This window comes from Alligator mississippiensis, chromosome 6, assembly GCF_030867095.1.
Source record: "Alligator mississippiensis isolate rAllMis1 chromosome 6, rAllMis1, whole genome shotgun sequence".
NCBI lineage: Eukaryota > Metazoa > Chordata > Crocodylia > Alligatoridae > Alligator > Alligator mississippiensis.
This window is the reverse complement of record NC_081829.1, coordinates 6,436,132-6,459,614: the sequence shown is the minus strand read 5'-3', so window position 1 is coordinate 6,459,614 and position 23,483 is coordinate 6,436,132. Positions and strand designations below refer to the sequence as shown.

The window sequence follows — 23,483 nt, the reverse complement described above, 5'->3', positions numbered from 1 at the left end:
GCAGGGGCTTGAAGTCTGCTATTCAATCCCATCTTGGTCTTCCTTTCTGAGCAGCCCAGCTCCATCCCCTTTGCACCCCAATGCAGGGAGCTGAAGGCTGCTATTCAATCCCCCCCTCGGTCTTTTCTGAGCAGCCCAGCTCCATCCCCTTTGCACCCAGTGCAGGGACTTGAAGTCCGCTGTCCAACCCCCCTCGGTCTTTTCCGAGCAGCCCAGCTCCATCCCCTGTGCTGCAGCCCAGGCGGGGAGTCGAAGCCCCCGTCGGTGTTGCTTTCCGAGCAGCCCCGCGGGCGGCGGGCGGCGGCAGGTGCCGGAGGCTCGGGGCGGGGCGGGGCGGGGCGGTGCACGGCGCGGCGCGGCGCGGGGCGGGGAGAGGCGGCGGCTGCGGGAGGCAGGAGGCGGCGGCAGGTGGCCGGCGGGGCGGGCGGGCGGCATGGAGCAGAGCGCGGCGGCGGCGGGTGCCCGGGGAGCGGCGCTCGGCCGCCGCATGGGCTGAGCGCGGGTGCGAGCCCCGGCCGGGCCATGCCGTGAGCCCGCCCGCGATGGCCGGGGCGCGGGAGGAGGACGGCGAGGACCTGTCGGTGCTGGCGGAGCCGCGGCGGGCGGAGTTCGTGGCGCTCACGGCGGTGCAGACGGAGGCGGGCGAGGCGGGCACCCCGAGGCGCCTGGGGCTGCTGGGCACCCCGCTGCCCGGCCCGCCCGGCGCCCAGGCGCGCTCCGCCTCGCACAAGCGCTACCGCCGCCTGCAGAACTGCCTCTACAACGTGCTGGAGCGGCCCCGCGGCTGGGCTTTCATCTACCACGTCTTCATGTGAGTGCCTCCGCGCCCGGCTCCCTCCTTCCCTCCCTCCCTCCGCGGCTCCCCGGGCTTGTGTCTGCCTCCCCGGCGCGCTCACCTTCCCCATCCCGGCGGCCGCCCGCCCCGCACGGCGCCCGCTCCGCTCCCTGCTCCATCGCCCCGCACCGCACCGCGCCGCGCCGCGTGTCGGGTTTTTCCATTAACAGCAGATTTGGGGTTTCTGGTTTCAGTTGCCTCTCCAAAAAGGAAGAGAGCAGAAAAATTGGGCTGGAATAGTTAGGGGGCAAGCCTGGGAAAGAGTACGGGATCTCAACTCCCTGCCTCCCCACCCCCTTTCCTTTTGTGTTATTCTTCTTTAAAGTTTGAAGCTGCAACTTCTGCTTTCCCTGACTCCACATTTGCTGCTTAACACGGCCCCGAAACAGAAGCGGCAGAAATGAGCCCCCAGGTCGCGGCCGTGGGGAGCTGTGGGACCGTCCACCCCTGGCAGCGGTGGGACGCCGAAAAGGGGGTGAAACGCTGTATTTGCGAACCCAGGCTGGGTAGCTTTGGCTTAGCTGAACTTTAGGAACAGAAGATTTAAGCTTTTAATCCCCTCCCTGCTGTAGACAGACTTTGTCTGCAAAGTTTAGAGTAGACGTTCGGGGCTTTTTTACAGGGAAATTCATTAAAAAAACAAAACAATAAAACCCTCTTGAACTCCAGCTGAGTCCTGAGACAGACCTCTATAAACGGGATGAGCTTGTGATACGCTCTGGCACGGAAAGGAAACAGAAACACCCTCCGTTTTACTGCCCTTTTTTGTTTTGGTTTGTTTTAATCCCAATAAAGCTTCTGTCCTAGAAAGAACTTTTCCAACCAGGAAGGCAAAGTCTGCGGCGCTCCCATGGCAGCGTGGTGGGCGCTGTCACAAACCTCCCTCGCCTTCCCAGATGTAGCTAGAAAGCCGGGGACACGCGAGTCTTAATGTCATTAACACGCTCCCTTTCTCCGGGATGGCGAAGGGAAGACAGTGTAATTTATCAAACCGTGGCGTAGAAAGCGGCGGAGCGCGATGTGCGTGTGCCTGGGAGAGGCGCAATGAAGAGTGATTGCATTAGGACACTCTTTGCGCTGACTGCGATATAATTGTTCTGGTACAGAAGGCAACGCATTAATGATCGGTGAGTTAATAGCGCCACGCGCAGACATTTCTCGGGTTCAGCAAAAACCGGGTAATTATGCACAAAACCAAAGGGGGGCCAGGAGGCTGCCGCACCCCTGCCGCCCTCCCGCGTCAGCTGGCGTTTGCTTGCGGGGCACGGGTGCAGGAGGTGAGCGAGTGTGTCTTTCCGCCGAATTCGCTGGGGGTGCTCTTCTGCTCCGACGGTTGCAGGGGGGTCTATAAATCAAAGAGCAGGTGTTTCGGGTCCCGTCGGTCCCACAGTTTTCTCTGTTAACTTAGTTACTGGAGGCATATGTGTGGCTACAGGCGTGTTTGTTCTCTCTGGCTGTGCAGGGGAAGCAGGCCAAGGCCCCTGGCTCTCAGACGTGCTGGGCTCCCCTTCTCCTATGTGGCATGAAATAAATATGGCCCCGGGCCCAGGGAAGAGCCCCTCTGGCCTCTGCCTTTGCTGCCTGGGCCCTGAGTCTGCAGTGGGAGAGGGGGTGGCCCATCCTTCGAACTGCCCCCATCGCAATGCGGGTTCTTATCTCCCATGCCACATGCCTGCTGTACATCCTTCCTCAGAACGAATGTGCTCATGGTGGAGGAGCTGGGGTAGAGAAGGGGCTAGTGGTTGGGATGTGTGATGGTGTGGAGGGGTGAAGAGCTGCTAGGCCTCTTCTGAGTCCAGTATTATTTGGCTACTGCTTCTCCATGCGGCTGTTCCCCAGCCCTTCAGCATGCCAGCAACTCCCCGGTGCAGAGAGGGCATCAGCCAGGATCTGCAAAGCACCGTGAGGCTGGCTGGGCATCGTGGCACGGGGGTCTGGTGCGCACAACCCTGCCTGCCTGCCCGTCCTCTGTGCTCAGGTAGACATGCCTTCATGAGCTCCGTGCAGCCGGTTTGCACATGCAAATACACGTAGATATTTGGAGCTACCAGCCAGCAAATCTCTTCCTGCTTCCTTTTGGTGCGTGGTGATATGTGGCTTCTCCCCACCCTCCGCTGGGGCAGATGAAACTTGCAGAGTCTCCTGCTGGAGTTTTTGTTCTCAGCCCTGCCTCCAGTAGCTTGTCCCCAAACTGGGGCAGTGTGGTGCAGTGGGTAGGGCAGTGGCCTGGGAGACTGGGGTTCAGATGCTGACCTGGGCTGTGCCTGGCGGGGTGGCTTCTCCTGGCTCTGTGTCCCTTCGCGCTCTTGCCCTCAGGTCTTTTTTGAGTGGTGGCTCAGGGCCAGGGTCCGGCTCTTGCTCTGTGTGCATGTTTTGGGGTCAGGGGTCAGGGGAAGGTTCCCGGTGAGTGCAGTGGGTCACGGACCAGGGTGGCAGCTCCTTGGTGCTGACGTGAGAGTTGCAAGAAATGAAACACTGCCAGTCTCTGCCTCCAGGATCTTCCTATCCAAAAAGAGCAGGCGGAAGGAAGGGCCTGGGTGAATGCACAGGCTTGGGGAGCGCGTCTTGGCCATTTCCCACTTGTGGGCATTGCAGATGCAGCCTGCTCATCAGAGGTGTTTGGTTGGGAAGGGGGCACCTACCCCCTGGCCTTGCTGGCCCTCTCCTTCACGTTGTGCAGTCAAGGGGTCTTGGGGCTGTGTCCTAGTGTCACGGGGCAGGGTGAGGCCGGGGGGCTTCTGAAGCCCTGCAGGAAGCCTGGCCGAGTCCTAGCTGGGGATCCTGCTCACGGACCTCTTGGATGGTGCTTGCCATGGTGTGCAGGGGTGGAGGCGGAGGGGTGGTGCAGGGTCTCTGTGCTCAGGGGTCAGTGTGGAGGGGCAACGAGCCCATCTGGGCCTCTGGCCCTGGGGCGACTTTCTTGCCGTCTCAGAGCATGAAGCTGCAAGGTGCTGAGCACAGATAGGACCCCATGCAGCTGAGGATTCTTCAGGAGCAGAAATGTTCTCAGAACAAATGGCTTGAGCTTATGCAGCAGATTAAACTCCCAGGGGACTTGTCTGCGACCCAGGGTGGAGACAGCAGCCAGGCTTGTTGCCTGCCATGATCCTGTGGTCTCCCAGAGAGTCCGCAAGCATCTGGGGGGAGCTCAGAGACCTGGCAGTCAAACGGTGGAGGGGCTTTCACTGGAAGGCTGCCTCCAGGGAGCCCAAGAACTTCTTCGGACTGGGTCTCGGGACACCTAGGTTCAATTTATGGTGCTACCAGTGACCCCTGAGGCTGTACAGTGTCTCCTGCATGCCTCTGTTTCCCCATTGTGCACATCAGGACCTTGATCTTTCCCTGAAAGCGCTTGGTGACCTGACTTCCAGCTAGAGACCTGCAAGGTGTTACAAGTCAGCCAGCTCCGCAGGTGCCTGACCTCTGCAACCCTGGGCCACGGCCTTTCTGGACCACATGCAGGCAGGCACCTCTGGGTTACCCCTGCTCAGGCCCATTTCACAGGGCAGTATTATTTACAGGCCTCTCTCATGCATCTCAGCCCCTGCAGGTAGCAGTTGGCAGCTCCCTTGCCCTTATACTCCCAGCGCTGGGAGTGGAAGAGTGGGGTGGACAGCAGGAGCCTCTTGGTTGGGAAAGTGTGGGTGGGGTACAGGGGGTGTGCATCTCCCCTCTCTAAGGACAGCAAAGTTCAGCCCCGGGCCGAGTGACAGTCCAGCGCTGAGTGCTCAAGCCTCTGTGTTCCCGCGTGCACGGGTGTGTGTGCATGACCATCATCCATGCACCTTGCGTGTGCACCCCGGCTTTTGGCTGTGATGTTCTCCATCAGCAAGAGTGTGATCCCTGCAGGTCCAGTGTTGGGCCAAAGGGATCGGCCAGGATGTCACCGCCACCCCGCCTCTCCCAATTTTGGGGGAATTCTAAAGCAATGCTGAATCGGGAACCGGCCGTGCAAGTCTGAGCTCGTTAAGAGGCAGGAAAGTGGGTCTCGCTTAAGTTAGCATATTGAGATGGAACAACGTATTTGTCACTTGGTAACAGGGCACCTGCAGTCCCCAGGGAGATCTGATGGGACATAACAGTCCATTTGTAACCGGTCACGACACCTTGAAGTTGTTAGCGGGCTCTTCTTAGTTTGTTTTATTGGGTTTTATTTTGCAAATGCCGCACCAGAAGAAGAGCTTTTTCCTGCAAGGAATTATTGCCAGCAGCTGGAGCCTCCTGGGGTGGAAGGGATGCCAGTGCTTTGTTATACAGATAGTTGCTGTGCTTTGGAAGAAGAGCAAGCAGGGTGGGGGAGAAGGGATCTTTCCTTTGGAGAGTAATGAGGCTGGGGAATACACACATCCACAACTGCACATGTTTACACACAGCCCGTCTCTCTCTCACGCTCACTCGTAGTTGCACTAAAAATATAACTCCAGCAGGACAAACCCATTGCTAGTCCCCCATGACACAGCACTTGCTTGGCAGTGTGAAGCATCCTTCAAGACCCACCTGTCCGTTCTGGTTTCCATTAATGCATGCAGCCCTCATGGAAACTGGGCAAGAGGCTTCCTGCTTCTGTGACTCGGCTCCTGCCAGCGTCCTCGCTTTGGAAGCCCTTGAGAGCGAATCTGATCCCTTGGAAGAGGGCCTGAGCCTCTCTCCTTCATCCTCGCCCATGCGGCTCGTGCCTCTTTTTCCAAGAGGCAGCGATGGGGAGGTGTAGCGTGCGGGGGCTCTGGGCAGGGGAGTTTCAGCACCCAGGTGTAACTGTCCACACTAGAGTCTTTCCTAGGGTGCTGAGTCCTGGGCTTGTCTTGGCACCTTACGTACAGCGAGGTCTGCTCGCGCAAATGCGCTCTATCTGCCCCTGCTCTGGGACCTGGCTCTCAATCAGGCAGGGCACCTCGACTCCTGACTTCCTTGGCCTGAGCTCCAGGGAAGAAGATGCCCACCCTGCCCCTGTGACTAGTCCCACCCTCCTCCTGTGGCTTTTGTCATCCCTTGTTTGCAAGCTCCTTGGGGCAGGGACTTTTTATCCCAGGTGCAAACAGCCCCTAGCGTGCTGGCACCCCCGCCCTGCCTGGCACTTTTTGCCCGCTGCCAGAAGACAAACCCTCCAGCGACAAGGCCGCACCTTTCCCTTGCAAGGGGCGGAAGGGTAATTGGGCGGACGCCGGAGGCTGCTAACAACACCCTGGTGGCAGGCAGATCAAGCCTCCAGAGCACTTGTCTTATTCATCATGTTTATTGTCATGCCAAGGGTCCGGCCGAGAACAGGGGTGGCTTTAAAATTCATCCCTGGACACCGGCTGCCCTGCCTACCCGGTGACTTCCTCATGTGCCTAGCAGGATGACGCGCGGGCCCATTCCCATCTCCTGGAGCCATGCAGTACGTCTTCCCTCCTCCCCCTGCTATTCTCTTTGGTGGAATCAGGTCTATAAATACCAGCACCACTTGGGGATCGATGGAGAGAGCTGACACTGCTTCACCCCCCAATCGTGCAGCTCTCGGCGCGGTGGCGAGCAGCGCAAGGAGGGCCGCTGCACGCAGGCGCATCCGTCTGAGCCACGTGCTTCCCGAAAGGGCAGCCTCGGGGTGGGCTTGACCCACGGAGCCTGCTCTTTCTCCGCGCTCCCCTTCCAGCCAAATCTTCTCCAGCACAAGGAGGGGGAGAGAGGACCTGAGTGCTGGAGGCACCACTTGCATGTGCTTTGCAGCTCAGTAGCTCTTCCCCAGCCTGTGCTGAGAGGTGATACGGGGCAGTGTCAAATGCCTCTAAGATCAGAGCGGGCTCAGCATCCTGACAGCCTGGCAGGTGGAGGCAAGGGGGTCTGTAATATCACGCCCTGCATTATTTTTGGGTGCACGTGGACATGTTTCTTTGGTCAATCTATTTTTGGTTTTGGGATAGGTTTGAGGGCCATCTGTCGTGGCAGTGACCCCTCATGGTCCCCGCGAAATGACCATTTTTGAGCGTCAAACGCAGGCTTTTTCCTGGTAATTCCTTTTCTTTGAAAATCTGTTCTGCTGTCCCCTCTGCCCCCGCAAAGGGGGCACTGGCTGGGGTGTGGGTAGATAGTAAGAGGTTTGTAGGGAGATTTTTTTTAATTATTATTATTCTAAATTTTGCGGAGCTGCAACAACAGCAACAAAAATTCCGTCTCCCCCATTTTATAGTTGGGGAAACTGAGGCAGGGAGAGTCACTTAATCTCTCAAGGTCACACAAGGTCAGTGGCAGAGCTGGTAACAGAACTCTTATCTGCTGATCCAGTCCAGCCTTGGATCGCTCCGTCTCAGGCAGTGGGGGGGTTAAAATTGCTATGCAATGTGAAATGCAATGCGTTTCTCCCTTCCAAAAGGTTACAATCTCAAATCATGTAAATTAGCGCTGAGCAAACAGCGGTTCCCAGCCAAATTTTAGTCCCTTTTCCGCCGGTCGCAAATGGCTTTCGCCCGGCTTGCATGGGATAGAAATTAACCTAATGTCTATTCTACCTGGCATGACAGTAGTTTGTTACAAGCCTCATTTGACATATGAGCTGTTTTTATTTAGCCACGCAGGTCACATGCTTAGGTTTTGTTTCCAGATTGGGGTAATGCTGAAATGGATTTTCCATGCAGGGAAAAGTGTCTTCAAGTTCCAAATTCACTCGCCCACAAAAGTGCTCGGAGAGACTTTCCTTAAAACGTGCGGGTCCAACGAGGAATATTTGCAGCGAGGGGCAGCGCCGATCTGGCTCGGATGCACCCTTGTGTTAGCAGGGCCGGGCAGCTGTAATGCAAACCCCGCAGGGGTCAAGCTCCTTGAAGGGGCTCCGAGAAAGCTCCCGGGAAGACTGCGCGTTCGTCCACCTTTCGCTGGCAGAAATCCAGCGCTGGCATCTCGGACCACGTGCGCTTGGAATTGGCCGGCTTGTCTTGCGGATGCAGTGTCCGCACTGGCAACTCTCACGATACATGATATTTGCAGCCCCGGATCCCGGAGCCCTGTGATTATGTGAGACGCTCTGCTTTCATTTAAAACCTCCTTCAAAATGAAGCGCCTGATCTTGCTGGGCGCAGAGGCAAAGTTGAGCGCGGTCTTGGGGCCTTGAAGCAGACAGAGAATCAAAAGGCGTAGCTGCCTTTGCAAGAGGCCACTTCCTGGCTTGTCTCGAGCATTCGGGGCTGGCTCTGCTGAGCAGGCGAAGCTCGTGGGTTGCCTGACTGCGGGGTTTCCTCATCTCAGATATGATTGCCATGAGGCCGCTCTGTGGGTATGAAGGGGCGGGAGGGGGGAGATCTACCTTCCATGCATCCCATTAGCAGTCCCCTTCCCGAGCTCCAACTTTGGATGAAGTACCCCTTCTCCAGCAGCTCTCTGGAGCAGGGGGCTGTCTGCTGAGCTACATGAACAGCCCCTAGCACATGCATTAGGGCTGGAAGGGACCAAGAAGTCATCAGGGCCTTGCACTCAGGGTCCCAAGTCACATCTCCTGACCCCATTGCACTACATGCCGAACGCACAGGGAGCCAAGAGATCATCCCTGAACCAGGAGCTTAAAATTCAAGCCACCCCTTTGCATCCTTTGGTATCCACGAAGATCCAAGCGGCAATAAACCCCTGAATGTTTTCCGGCGAGAAAAACATCTTTTCGGCCCACAACGTCTCTGATCCGCAGCTGCAAAGTTGCTTCCTGCTCTTGGCCCGTACAGAAGCAGCACGCTCATGTGCCACCTCCTCCCCGCCGTGTTTCCTGACCGTGGGCGGGGGACCGGGCCGGGGGGGTTGCTGCCTGCATGGTTTTCTTTCCCCGGCCCCATTTTGTGCGCACCAGCATCTCCGAGAAGTTGCAGAAAATCCACCCCTGCTCCCAGCTCGCTGCTTTCTGGTGCTCACCGGAGCTGAACCTCCTGCATATTTTTTTTTAATATATATATATCCCCCCCACTTTTCTTTTCAGTTGACCAGTCACTTTCGATATTGCTGCTCTAGAAGCTGGTTTCTAGTAGCTTGTATTGATGGTTATGAAACTGCAGGGTGTACCAGAAACTGAGCTCAGCAGAATTCCCCTTCCTAAAGGAACATTTCATTAAAAGAGCAATTTGACCAGGAGCAAATTACAGCAGACTGAACAGACAGCAACAATAAAAATAACCCCCCCAAATCCCTTATAAATATAATCCACCCACCCCCTTCCCCCCCGCCCTGCTTCAGCCCAGCTGCAGGCTGAGCACTGGTTTGGTTCGCTGCCCTTGTTAGTGTTGATTTGATGCATCTCAGTTATGGCTTTGTTAAAATCCCACCTGTGTGTGTGTGTCCAGGGCAGAGAGAGGAGGCAAACTGGAGCCTGCTGTGGGGTGCTGTCCTCACCCGTGCTGCCGCGTGGCTAAATGAAAGCCCAGTGCCCCAGCAAGCGGCTGCATGAGCAGAGCCCCGTCCCCTCCCTCCCGCCCTGGATCTAGGGGAAGGGTCTTGAACTTCAGCCAGGGATGGAGTTGGTGTGCTACCCAGCACTGCTGCCTCCCCCACAGGGGACTGGGAGCCAGTTCTGGCCTCACTCCATCCGTGCCTCAGCTTCCCCACCTGCAGTCCTGAGAGCGAACCCATTGCGTGGATTCTCCATGATGGCGCAGTTGTTGCATGCACAGTGTAGGCAGACGGTGGCTGGCCACAGCTTTCCCTGGGGCTCCAGGAGACCTGACCCTGTACATCAAGCCCCCGAGATGAGTTACAGGTGCTCTGGCCATGCATCCTTTCCCACTGCTTCGCTGGGGATTGCCCTACGCCCAGCGCCTGATTTGCTGCATCACTCCCCGCAGCTGCCTTCTCTTCCCTGCAGGTCAGTGGGGCTCTCCCTCCCCACCCCCAGCTTTCCCAGTGGCAGCGTCTGGCAGGGCCGGGTGATAAATGAGGACCTGTGTCTGCAACGCGCTTCGAAGACGAAGCCAGCTCGCAGCTAACCGGGGGCTCTCATGAGCTGTGTTGACTCTGCCTCCTTGCTCAAGGAATTCCCTTACACGCCAGGGAAATCTGGGCAGCGGCCAGCCACCCTCCGCATGTCCCCCAGCACCCATGAGCCGGGCCAGGCCGCGGGGCGTCGAGGCTGCTGTTGCAGTTGGTCCCTGGCACTGCCCGGGCAGTGGAGGGTAAAAAAGAGCTGGGTTGCAACCAAGCCAGGCAGCAATGTTAAGTGTCCATGATTCTCCTCCTCCCAAAGGCTCTGGCTAGGAACCAATTTGCTGACAGCTGATATTTTCTGGGTTTGTGTTGTTTTTTTTTATTCCCTTGTATCCTATTACTGCAGAGACGTTCTCGGAGCAGGATCTCTGCTTGCTGATTTCCTCTGGCCCCGCTGCCCTCTTCACCCTTGAAGTGAGACCGCAGAGGTGGTTTGACCCTAGCGGGGGCACGGCCAGGAAGGTGTCGGGCCCTGCGTGCCCGGGGCTGGTCTTCCCCTCGAGAGAGTCTGAGGGGAGATGGAGCAGGAAGTTAGTGGTGTGGGAGTTTAATGCCGTGCTGGGTAAGGGAAGTGAAAGACTGGGCTGAGCAGGGGTCCGAGCCCTGGGAGGTTTTACTGTCAGATCCTTGGCAGGAGGCTGTCTTGGAGTGGAGCTGCCTCAGTTTCCCCAGTTGCTCAGGCAATTTCCAAGCTTTCCCTGGCGCTGAGCTGGATCTGGGAACCCCTGGCAGCATGACCTGGGTTCGGGCTTGCAGCAGGTCATGTCTCTGACCCGGAGATGAGCCCGACCTCTGTCCTTACCCACCCAGTGCCGCCGTGGCTTCAGAAGGGCCACCGTGTCTGGTGGCCCTGCCATGAATGCAGCGTGATGGGGAGGGGTGTGGGATGTAGCCATGGGTTCTTTGGGACAGTCCCATATCTTTTGTTAGACCAACTCAAATAGTTAGAAAAATTCTTCTTAGTAAGCTTTCGGGCACAAACACAGTTCTGGTCTGGAGGCAAACGTGACAGCTAATGCCACGGTCCTCTGAACTTGTAGGCATCCTGTGGCTGAGGCTGGCTTGTGCAACATCCCTCAGAGGGGGTCACGTCCCACTGGAGAGGGGCTGCCGGCTCCGCTGTTAACATGCATGGCTGGCGGGGGGGGGGTCGCATCTAGGCTTGAAGGGACTTGGGCTGTCTGCGGTCTTGGCTTCTGCACCAGAGCTGCCTTGGCCAGCAGGAGCCTCGGGGCTGAGAAGGAAGCGTGCCCTGCTACAGGGGTTTGCTGGCCATGGGTTTCAGTCTCACCTAATTTGGGCCCGTGCCTCAGTTTCTCCATGGGCACTTTTCCACCCCGCAGGCTGGGCTTTGCTTGCGAATCTTTGGTGCTTGTGAGGATGCCCAGGCTGAACGGGGCTGTCGAGGGACCAAACATGGCTACTGTTGGGGCTTGCAGCTGTCTTGGCATTGGGTGGGTGCAGGGGAGCCCTGGAGCGTGATTCCCATTCAAATGTCCGTAGGAGTCAAAACCCCGCGGGAATGCCAGCATGGGCAGAGCTATCCTGAGGCTGCGTGCGAGCAGGTGTGGGGGAGCTGGCACCAGCAAGGCAAGGCAGAAAAAGCAGGAGCAGGGTCCTGGTGTGAGGATGCTGTTGTGGAGGCAGAACGAGCCACAGTCACGTGGGTTGGACGTACCAGCTGGGGCAGCCTCAAAACATAACGGTTCCTCCAACCTGAGACAATTGAGAGGAGAGATGGCCCTGCGGGGAAGAAGCTGCCCTGGGACATGGGCACTGCCCTGCCACCGACTCCCTCAATACCCTTGGGGTCCTCACTTAACCTGACCACCCCTCTGTGCCCAGGGCAGTGAAACAGAGCCAGGTGCGCCTGTCTGTGCAGAGGGGAGGCACTCTGGGGTGGGGGCTGTCTTGTTATCCCAGCTCCGGGCTCTTTTAGCAGCGCAGGCAAGTTGGGCCGGATACAGATGTGGAGCGGTTTCACTCCAGAGTGGCCGTCCCCTGCCCTTGCACCGTGCGCCTGTCCCTCTCTGGCTCCCGGGGCTGGCAACCAGACGGACGGTTCCTTTACTCACTGCTCGGTTTCAGGCGGACGCAGTTCTCTCTGCCGAGAGCTGGGGGATTAAACATGCATAAGCCTCGGTGTGCCTGCAGCCCTCGCCTAATGCATGGGCAATGCGGCTCCGCTTTATTAGGAAAAAGCTTTCCTTGGCCCAGTTGGTTTAATGGAACCGGAGCTCGAAGATCCAATGTCCCTGTTCCATGGCTTTCGATCCGATTCCCCTGGCAGGAAGGCAGCCCGCTTCTGACGGGCTTGGCCCGAAGGACCCCCTGGTGGCACCTGCTGTACTTGCCGCACCTGGCCGGTAGCATCTTTCCTCTGCTGTGGTAGCCCTGCGTGCAGAGGGCTCGGGGCCAGCTGGCCCAGGGATGGTCTTGGGGACCGGGCAACCAGTGCCCAAGCCCCACAAGGCCCTTGATTCCCAAGAGTGATGGGGGCTGCTCAGCACCCTGGCAGAAGCTCCCTTGGAGGTGTGGGTTCAGTGCTAGCTGCAAAACTTGTGCAAGCCAGCAGATATTTAGGCTGTGAAACATCCGGGCTCCCAGTCCGCTCCCTGCTTGTGCCAGCCCTCTACTTCCAAAGCTGCCAAACGTGGGCACTCGAATTGCAAAGGGAGCTGAGTTTCCCCCTGCGGGGAGTTGCAGGCAGGGCTCGTGATGGATGGGAAGAGGTGTGCTCATGCCCCAGGACCGCACGCTCACTGTGTGAATGACTTATAGGGGGCCCCGGTGCTGCTGGGCTCTGACTGAGTTTTGGCAGCCCCTGTCTGTGGGTGTCTGTGAGTGATGGATGGAAACGGTGGGTTCATGGAAGCAAGGACCCTTTCCCCAGCCAGGCGCTGGCTTTTGGGAAGGCAGTCATCTAGAGAGAGGGGCTGAGCTGCTGCCTTGGCTGCTCTAGAGTCTGCCCAGCCAGCTGCAGTCATGCAGGAAGGGTGGAAAAGCTTCCCCATCAGATGCACCACATCCCACGGGCACGAGGGGTGATGCTGCGGGTGTATTGGAGTCACGTGTCCAGGCGGGGACACTCGAGATGATGTCCTCTCTGCCCCAAAGCCAGCAATGCAGCGGTGAAGCCTCTATCCGTGGTGAACTTGAGGGGCCATCCCAGTGTAGGGACCCGCAGTGTGCGCTCCCCCAACCATGGGGGGAGCGTCATGCAGCCATGGCTGAAGTGCCAGGCAGGAAGACTGCCCCAGGCCATAGCTGTTGCTTTGCAAAGCGCCTGACTGTAGTGCGGGGAAGTGCTGGCACTTGAGAGTCCTGGGTTCAAATTCTGACACTACCCCTGAGGTCTTGGTTAAGGCTCGCTGGCTGTCCAGGCCCCAGCTTCCTTGCTGCAGTTGACCCCGCTCCTTGGGGGGCTTCAGAGCTGTCCCGATGTATGGTGCCGATGTTTCTCGGCAGCAGGAGGTGAGCGGGTGCCAGCTGCCTGTCTTGTGCCAAAGGCAGATCAGTGTTGGGTGTCTAGGGCAGCGCCCGCTGTGTTGGCAGTCCTTCACCCTTCTTTCCCTTCTTATCCCCTCCTTGATCCTGAGCTATACGGAGAGGTATCCACTTGCCTTGAGGCTGAAGCCCGGGTCCCGTGGGGTAGGCAGCCGCAAGGAGGGGCACTAAGGGTAGACTCCAGAGCTCAGGCATCTCTGGACTAGTCAGCCTGGTCTCCCCAGGCACGAGGCTTCAGCCAGAGCAGGACGTCTCTTGTGATGGCACTGCAGGGTAGAGGCAGAGAGGAGGATGTCCTGAGACCTGTTGAATGGTATGTCTCGTGCCAGACCCCTTTCCCGGGGGGTTCATTGGTCCCGTGGGTGCCCACCGGCTGCTCCAAGCTTGCTCCAGGTGCCGACACGCTCCTATCAGTTTGGATGCACGTTGCGCCGTGATTTCTGCTGTTCAGCTGGAAGCCTTGGTCTGAGATGAGCAGCAAGAGAAGCTTGGCAACCCCTGTCCTCATCCCTTCTCCCCCAGACCCTTTCTGAGCTGGGTTTTGCCCAGGCACAAGGCGCTGATTTGCTGGCCCCCAATCCCAGGTGACTTCCTCCTGCCTCTGGGTGCAGGGCACGACAGCTTCCTAAGAGCAGGGCCAAGCAGGGTCGGTCTGCCCTTCTCCGGGCATCGCTGCACCCCCATTCTCCCCACAACCTGAGGTGGGTCTTGGCAGGGTACAGGGGCCAAGCTTTCCCGCACAGGGCAGGAACAGCGGCCCGCGGCGGCGGCTGGGAGAATGCTTCAGCTCCCCGGAGAGGGGAAGGTTATTTGGGCTCCGGTTGCTACGCCCTGCCAAATGCCCTCCATGCTTGTAATGACTCTGCCCTGAGAGGCTCCCATCCATCAAGCAGATGGCCCATAAATCCAGCCTGTATCAAATGGCCTTGAGGCTTCAGGTGCAATATCCTCTCCAAGCTATCCGGTCTCCAGCGAGCCTTTTAACTGAGCCGTGCTCCCCCTCTCCTCTTCCCGCGGCTCCATCTCTCGGCTGTTCTGCCCAAACCCCCCTTAGCTGCCAGCAGCAGCACCCGCCCGGGCAGAAATTGTATAACACGCGCCGCTTGGGCTTTGCCTCTCCGCAGAGGGCAAAGCTACCTGTGACAGACACTTGGGCCCTGCTCCTTGACCTCAGGCAAATGGCCTCATGCCTCAGTTTCCCCCATCTGTAAAATTACAGGTGAAGTTATCCTTAGAGGAGTGGCCATCGCCTCTGGGGCGGCACGTGATGGCCACGTAACAACCCCAGCAGCGCTTTCCAGACTGGACTCGAAGAGCACCGGTCCTCTGCTCAGACGCTCAAGGGGATGGAGGCAGGTAGGGCAGACATCTCTGCTTCCACGTGACGTGGAGTTGGCTCATCCGCTTTTGGGATCTTGGAGTGAAAACGCTGCGTGGGGAAGGACCCAAGGAACGAGCCAGCGCTGCAGTTTGCCCAGCCGGGCACAGCGTCACCCGGGGCAGAAAACGAAGCAACTAAGCTGCAATGTGAGACTGGGGATTGATTATTTTCCTCGCCCCCCAGCCCTCCTCCTGATGCTCGGGTTAGGCTCTTTGCGTCCAAACTCTGCCGAGCTCCAGTGTCGCTCAGACGTCTGGAAGTACCGAGCTCCCCAGCCGGGTGCGAAGAGTGGACTCGGGCCCCGCGGGTGATGGGACATGACAAGGGAAGCACGCCGACGCGCCCCTGCCCTTTGATCCCTTCCTTGTCCTAAGTTGCCCGGCTGGGGTGTGATGCTGTGGCTTGCTGAAAGAGTTGTCGGCTTGTAATTCGTTTTCTTTGCTAAGATGAGGTTCTCCTGGGACGGAGCAGATGGGAATGGCTGAATCAGCACAACGAGCTGCCCTCTTTCTCTCTCCCCCTGTAATTTCCAGTAATTAGGTTCCCCTATCTCAAGGCCTGGCTGAGAATCATAGACAATCATAGAAAACGAGGGTTGGAGGGGTCCTCACATCTAGTCTGACCCCCGGGACCATCCCCAACTAGCTCATCCCAGCCGGGCTTGGCTGCGGGAGGGAGCACAGCCTTCCTGGCTCTCGGACGCAAGTTCAGATCTCGCTCAGGGAGGCCAGGCCTTGACAGCCGTTTCCCTGCTTGCATGGAATGAGTTTGGCAGGTCTCAGGCCTGCGAGTGTGCCAGCCCAGCCCTTTCTGCGTACCCAGCAAGGTGGCATGAAACCCCCGGCTGCTCTGAATGGCTCCAGGCAGCTCCCCTCCGACCTTGCAGGAACGGGAGAGCAATTCGGAAAATGCTCAGCCTTTGAAGTCAGCTGCTTCCCGGATAGTTTCACTCCTGAATCATCCCTCTGCATTGAGCCTTTGCACTCGTGTCTTGGCAGCCTCCTTCCTGCATCTTGTGACCATCTTGCACCCATGCCAGAGCCTAAGGCATGCTCCGGGGCTTTCCTTCCCTTCCTTTCCCCTGGCCAGGGCATGGCACCAGAGGGGTTGAGTGGCAGGGCTCTCTGGCAGGAAGCTGCTGGCTGTTGCAGCTTAGGGTCTGAGAGTCACAGGTCGAAGTTAGCCTGAGCTCCTGCAGCTTGGGATGTGGGTCCTTAGCAAAGCTGCCGGGGAGCCCGGCGCTGGGACAGCGGGAGGTTGTGGCTAATGGGGGGATCGGTGGCCACGAGGTTCATCAGGCCCAAAATGCCACCCTTGGAGCACGAGGAAAGCACCCAGTCACTGACAGCTCCTTTGCACCCCAAACCCTGTCCTCGTGCCAGGCTGTCGCACGCCCCTCGCACAACCAGGCTGCCGCACAACCGCTGGGTCGCGCAGCTGGCCGGAGCCTCAGCGAGGATTCCTGCTCTCGCAGCTTGCTGGCATGTGCCAGGCTGGCAATGACTAATTGCTGCTTGCTAATTACAACCCGCTTGGGTGTGTCTGGCAGGAGCAGGGGGGGAAGCGAGGACACGGAGTGAGTCTCCTGAGCCAGCACAGAAGTCTCCCTGCGGCGTTGCTCACGGCCTAAACTGTCTGGCCACCAGCTGGAAGTAAATGTCCTGACTTCTTGAACCGCCTCCGTAGCAGATGGGTGTGAAGTCGATGCAGGTGGAAGCAGCCAAGATCTCGGGCTTGCTCACAGCGGCCCGATGTGCCGTGCAGAGGGAGCAGGAAGGCGGCGCGGCCGAGAGGGGAGGTTAGGAGGACCAGGGGAGACCTTCACATCACCCAGCCAGGCTTCCCAATGAATACAGCGGTGCACGGACGGGGCCGGGTGTCCCGCAGGCGTCATCCAGGGCTGGCAGGTCCAGCTGCTGCATGTTTAAATCCTGAGGCTGGATCTTTTCTGGGAAAGGGGGGGATTTCTCCGGGGTGTCAGCAACGGAGGAAGTGTTGGGTGTCCCTTGGTATGCCGGAGAGGGAGGGGGGACTGGTGGCTCTGAGTTGGAGCAACTCAAAGCCACCTAAGCCCACCCCTGGCCTGGGCCGGACCTCCTGTGCTGCATTGCTTTAGCGGCTCGGTCTCTTGGCCCTTTGCCTGCTATGGCCTGGGATAACTCCCATGCGAGCCAGCAGGAAATCAGACCAAGTGCCTCTGGGTTTGACCCCGCTCAGCTGGACCGGCGCCACTTGACCTGCGTGGAGATGACACCCTGCAAACCTTGGACAGCTTTCTGCGCTGGCCACCCAGGGGTGAGAGGCTCCGTCTCCCATTACGCCCTCGTGAAAAGAAACCCGTCGCCACGGCGATCCGCCGCCATCCCAGCCCCACTGAAACAGGATCGAGCTAGAATAAGTATCTCGCCGGTGCGCTCAGATCTTAGCGCTCGCCTCTGCGGTTTCCCTTTCAAGACTCCTTGGCATTTGTTTCCCTGCAGAGCATGTGCTCACTATCGGTGCCAGGCCAGCCCGCTGACGCGGACCCTATTTTGATGCATTTTGCTTGGCAGGCGCCCGGGGCCGGGCCGTGCAGCTGTCCCCGGGCGGCAGGCTCGGGTCCCGGGGTCTAGGCAGAAGCTGGGATCTCCTGGCAGGCCCTTTGCCCCTTCTGCTCTCAGCATTGCTGGGTCTTGCCTCCTTGCCTGTCTGCCCTGCCTTGCCTGCATGCAAATCTATTCAAATAAAGGCTGGGGAAACAGGGCAGGGAAGAGCGAGAGAAGGGGAGGGGGGTTACCTGGTGAGTCACTCGAACCCTTCCTCCTCCGCTGCTGCTAGGGTTGCCTTCTCCCATCCCCCTACACACACGTCCTGGAGACGTTCCCTTACCCCATGCGCTGGACACAAAACATGCCCCTTCTCGTGGCAGGACGCCAAGCTGTGCAAGAAACTCCTCCTCAGCTGGCACCGGCCGCTCCAGCAACACGCGCAGCTCGCTGCAGGTCCAGCTCGCTCTCCTCCGAGCTCGTCCTCGCCCGCCTCCTTCATCCCGCTCCATTTTCCAGCACCCCCTCTGTTGAATGCCTGTAGAGGCTGGGCTCAGCGGAGGGGCAGAAGTCTCCCGGGACCCCTCCAGCCCAGTGTAAGATTGCTACTGGGGCCTGCGTAGCTGATCTGATGGGCTAAGATGAAGCGTAGGGAGTATCTGAAGTCCTAGGCTAAAGAGTCTGGGGTGGAGGATCTGGGAGCATCCCACCCCCAAGACCTCCGGCCCCAAGTAAGGTGCCTGCCAAGGGATTTGGAAGCATCTGAAGTCCCAGGGGAATAGGTTTGGGATGGAGGATGCTCGCTGGTTGTAGTGTCGTACCCGGTGTTTGGAACGATTGAGACAGTTTTTGGATAAGCACCCAGCCAGGGTCATCTGGCTCTTTCCTGCCCAGGGCAGGGGGTCGGACTCGACCTATGGAGGTCCCTTCTGACCCTAACATCTATGAATCCATGAGTTTGCTCAGTCGATATGATGTGGAACTGATTTGACTAATTGGACCTAAAATATTCATATATTAAAAAAAAAAAAATCTGATGTGCTGTGAGCTATGGGGCCTGCCCACCTGCCTCGAGGTGCATGTCCTGTAGCTTCTCCCTTTTTCCTCCGGGCGCCTCTCTTCATTTCCATCTCTGAGGCTTGCACATCACGAGTGCCTCAGATCCTGTTATCCTGCCAGGCTGCTCGCAGCGCCGAGAGCCCCGCTGCGGGGAGAGCTGTGGGAACCCAGAGGCTGTCTTTGCCCTGGAGAGAGTACAGTCAAAGCAGAAGGCTGTGGGTGGGTGGGTGGGTGATGCTACCGCAGTAAAGCGATGCATCAGTTGCTTGGAAAGTCATCATGGGTTTAGGAAAATCCCCGTAGCAGGTTCTTTGAACGTTCTGGGTGGAGGCACCCATCAGAGGCCAGATTTGAGCTGTTTTGCACTGAGGGACTCAGTTGCTGCCTGGGGAGTTGGCTCAGAATGACGTGGCTGGACCCGAGAGCACGTGGCGGCCCCCAAACGTCTTGCAGAGGCAACCTTTGCACGCATGTGCGATTTGAGGTATCCGCTTCCTGCCTGCGGGTCTGGGCGAAAGGCTGAGCCGCGTTGGGAACCCCCAGGTCCCGTTGGCATGTGGCAGTGCCAGGAAGTGGGCGAGCTATGGGAGGGCTGGGAGACACTAGTGTGCAGCCTGCCCTGTTGCAAACCCTACCGAGACATACGGCCCTCAGCATCTGCAGGGCCCAGGACAGGTGTGGGGAGCTCAAGAATCGAGGTGGCTTTTCAGAAGCCGTCCCGCTATGTTACCCCAGGTCGGCACTGCTGCAGTGGGGATGTGCCTGGCTGGTGTGCTGGAGCCCAAACTGTGGGTATAGGTACAGCAGGCCTGGCCAGGGAGCCAGGACTCCTGGGCTCTTGTACTGGCTTGCTGTTTGATCTTTGTGCTTCCATTTTCCTCTAAAATAGAAGAGGATGCCAGCCTTCGCTGGGAAAGTGCTCCGGGCGTCTGCAGGAGAGGAGCCACGGAGACCTCCGGTAGCTGGAGGGAGGCTGCATCCAACAGAAAGTGGCTTTTTCTGGGAGGCAGAGCGTCGGGTTTGTTCCCCAGCGGTTCGGATGGCTCAGCAAGCCGCTGGCTTGGGGCTGCATTCATCTGGGGCAGGTGGGAGAATGAAAGAAATGGGTGCCTGCCTTGGGTAGATGGAAGAAAATAGCAGCTCGTGGCAGCTTGGCCTCCCCGGACCCTTGCCAAAGGATGCATCTGGGTCTGCACCGGGTGGCACCTTACCCCCTGCAGCCAGGGGCCACGATCCGGACCTTGAAGCTGTGTTTCAACCCTGCAAAGGTTGTAAGCACCACATCCCTCATCTAGCGTGGAGTGGAGTCTCTCTTCCATCCCATGCTAAGAACTGCTCTGAGTACAGCGGCTGCTTTCTGGAGCAGGGCATCAGCCTCTTCCTACGGTTGAATCCATGCAGCGTCTTGTCTCCCCTTCTCCTGTGCACCGGACGGCTTCAGCCCAGGAGCTGAGCTTGGAAGGAGCTGTCAGCAGGACTCATTCCCTATGTGATTTCACACCCAACAGCAGAAGCCGCTTTTCCCCTCGGCGACTTGGAGCTGGACCCTGCCATGTCCCAAAATTGTCTTCTCTGCTGCTGCATGAGGTGCCTGGCTGGGAGCACCCCCAGGGGCAGGCCCAGTTCCTAGGCTTGGATGAGCCCTGGAGCAGGTAATGCTGGCTGTGGCTCCAGGTTAGAGAGGCAGCCAGGCCACATGCACAGAGGGTTAGAGAGGCAGCCAGGCCATGGCTCATGCCACGTGCACAGAGGGTTAGAGGCTGCCAGGCCTTCCTGCTGCCTGCCTATTTGCATGCTGACATGAGATTGTAACTGGGGTTTCACCTGGGGGAAGGAGAGCTGCTTTGCAGCAGTGCCAGGCAAAGCTGGGAACCCCCGGTTTCCTTCCACCCTCCCCAGCTGGGTGCTGCTCTTTGGGGGAAATCAGAGGAGGAGGTCACCAGGGCCTTCCCTGGGCTTCCCTGGACAGCACAGCTGGGGAGGAGCGAGCCGTGGAGTGGGGTCTTTGGGGCTGTTATTCAGCTAGGAAGAGTTTCTGTCCCCTTCCCCCACCCTGAACATGGCACGGCCGTGCCATGCTGCAGGGTGCATGCCTCTCCACGCTGCAGGGTGCATGCCCCGCGGGGCATGTCAGTTGGCTCCAGGGGTCCATCACTTGCTGGAGTTGGAGGGGCAGCAGCACAACTGGTCTCGACGCCAGGGACTGGCAAATGCCCAGTTCTGACTCTCCTGGAACTGGGACCTGGAGGATCGGGCTATTCCCCCTCCCTGACTCCTATCCCCCACCCCTCTCCCACAGCGTGGGACCCCAGGCATTGCAGTGCCAGGCTTAGATGTTAGCACACAGCCTCATGTCCGCTCTCTAGCACCTGGTCCGTCCAGGATAACAGCCTCCTACTGCTGCCCTCCAAGAGAGTGGCCACCTTCTCTCCGGCGGGCGAGGGGAGGGTTGTGCTGATGGCTCGGGTTTTACCCCCTGCTCGAGGGCCTGAGGCTGGACATTGGGAATCCTCCGGGCTGCCTGCCGGCTCCGGGCGCCCGCTCCCCCAGTGCCGGCTGGTCTCGGGCAGCTCCTGCGAGAGGGCTGGAGTCTAACACAGAGCAGGATAAACAAGGCAGCGTTCCTTGCCATGGTTACTGGGCGAAAACAAGATTATTTATATCCGGCGAGCGGCTCGGCCTCCTCCTCCTGCTTTCCCAACAGGCCGGCGGAGCGAGGGCCGACGGATTTATAAGACAAGCTGTTTATGCAGCGGGCAGAGCTGGACCCAGCTTGGAGAGTGTGAGGGGTCCTGCTCTGGGCGGCCGGGCTCTGGGGTGATTTCCCCCCCACCCCTTCTGGTACCCAAACCCCAGGCACTTGGCTTGAGAAATCAGCTGCACCCCTGGAAACCTGGCTGGGGCATTGGGGGTAGCACAGGCCTGGAGGGGGGATTGCCCTGTGCGGGACTGCCAGACACCGCTTAGCAGCAGTCCATGGCGCAGGCTACCTCCAGGGCTTTGCAGCAACCCTGCAAGAGGGGCAGGTGGATGGTGGGGGAGGATCGAGGGAGCAATGGGACAAGAGTGGGGCATGACAGTGTGGGGCACAGTGCTCTCTGGCTCAGGTTGGGAAGATCAAGGAAGTAGCGATGGAGAAAAAGGAGGCTGAAGTGCATGTAGACTTGCCTCCATGTAGCTCCCGTTCCCTTCCCGGCCCCGGGTCGGGGGTCCCAGCATTGGGGAGGGGTGTGATGTGTGGCTGGAGCAAGTGGGGCGTGCTCAGCCAGGCGGGTCGTCTGCCCCAGCGGCCTCAGGGCTGACGTCCTCGCGGATAAGAGAGGCAGGAAAGGCAGAATTTATGAAAGGGAGCTTGCTCCCTGCACCGAGATATTTATGCTCCAAGCTCCTGGTATTTTCCTTCTGCTGAGTTATTACCCAGGCTGCAGAGCCTCCATCGGAGGCAGCTGCGCTGACGGCTTCGCCCGGGCTCCTGGCTTCTTGCAGCAAAGACCACTTGGATGTCAGGCTCCAGGCTGCCGGGGGATTTTCGCACTCGCACCGAACCTGGAGCACAGCCTTAGCTGAGTCTCCGTGGGCAGGCGCCTGGGCCAGCCCTGGGGTTTGGGGGCTCCACTGTCTGGCTCTGGGCACCCGGGTAGGAGACCGTGCACATTATGGGTACTCCTTTGGGAACGATGGGGAGAGGTCCTGAAAAAGGCCAGCCCAGGGATCGCCTCATTGACACAGCCTTGCATTAAAGCTGCTTTGGGCTCTTCTGCCCTGGATCTCTTCCTCCACCCGGTGGTAGTTTATCCCCTGCTGGGCTCAGTAGGTGCCCACCTGGGCATATACAGCCCTCTGGTACCTGGCTGTGGGGAAAAGGGTCCTTTCCTGGCCACAGTGATTGCTCCCTTGCCACCTGCTTTGGAAAGGGTCCCTGGTGCCCACACCAGTGGGCACAGAGCAAAGCACCTCCAACAGCATTGGGCCTGTTACCCAGCAGGCCTGCAAGCAAGGATGCTGGCATGTCCCTTCAATGCAGGGACAGTGCACACCCGTCAGTCCCTGGGTGCAGTTGGGCGGCTGTGTCCATGGGAGTTTCCCACCGTGACAAGGCTGTGGCATCACTCCTGGATCCAAGTGCTCTGGAGGGGCCGTTCGCTGTTCGGAGGTGGTTGATGGGGCGGGGAGAAGAACAGGGCAGGTGATGATGGCCCTTTAGCAAGAAGAGATGTCAGGCAGGAAGCAAAGACGGGAGGAACTGAAAGGCCCCAAAGAGACGCTGGCCGGCGGGGCTCCCTGCTGCAGGGCGAGGGGGCTCTTGTTCTTCCTCCCATCCTTGCTCGGTGCTTCCTTCCCACCTGTCCAGCCTGCTCCATCTCCCCCACCCCTTCCCTGGCTCAATCGTGCTCTGCTTCCCCTGACTTCAGCAGCTTTCGGCTCCCCGGCTCACCTGCTCCTTCCCTCGCGCTCGTGTTTTAATTGCACCCTTCTGCCGCTACCTGTGCAGACAGGAAGCATCTGGCGAGCGCTTCTCTAATGAAGATTAATGCCGGGAGAGTCACGTTGCTCCACTCGGGGGCCCTGCCCCCCACTTTCACTTCTTATGCATTTGTTTGATGGCGGGGGGAATATACTCACAGCCACGGTCTTCATCTGGGAGAGGAGAAACCGACGGGCCCAGTGTGGGGTGGGCAGAGGAAGGGCACTGGTTCTCAGCCCCCACCTCCATAGTGCACGTGCCTGCCCCAGTCCCAGTCATGGGGGTTGGTGCTTCACGGCAGGAAAAGGCCCTTCAAGGAAGACGGGACCTTCCCCAAGTTGTTTGGGTGCCTGGGAAAGTGGCTGGAGGGACTGAGCAGCGCCTGCATTGGAGATGCTTAGCCTGCAGCCCTGCATCCCTGCCGGCTCTGCTGCCGGGCTGGGCACGGGCTGCTCCGTGCAGAGCTGCACGAAGCCTGCCTGGTCCAGCTGCTCCGAACTGCTCAGCAGCAATTCTCTTCCGGGTCCCAAGCACGGGGGTGGATATGGCACATGCCTGCTGTCAGCCCGCTGTGTGCCCCCCTGCATGGGCAGCCTGGCAGGCTTGTCTGCTGCTGGCTTCTCTCCTGCTGTCCACCCGCCTCGCTCTGCAGGTGCCTCTGGACAGCCGACTCCTGGCACCTCGAGATGGAGCGCAGCTAACCCTGAAGCCCTGAGGTACCTTGTCATCTAGCTGCTAACCCGCCCGTTGAGCCAGGAGCTGGGGCTGGGCTCCCCCTCT

General features: G+C 58.9%; 1 protein-coding gene across 2 annotated transcripts in view; it reads left to right on the top strand.

Moving 5' to 3' along the window:
- The first annotated feature begins 443 nt into the window (after positions 1 to 443).
- The window catches only part of KCNQ4 (potassium voltage-gated channel subfamily Q member 4), a 70,152-nt gene continuing 47,112 nt past the window's right edge, over positions 444 to 23,483 (top strand). For both annotated transcript variants that reach the window (XM_059729593.1, XM_019487835.2), the window contains exon 1: positions 444 to 811. In XM_059729593.1, coding sequence (XP_059585576.1) covers positions 543 to 811 — 269 coding nt within the window. In that variant the 5' untranslated portion in view covers positions 444 to 542. The remainder of the gene's footprint in view (positions 812 to 23,483) is intronic.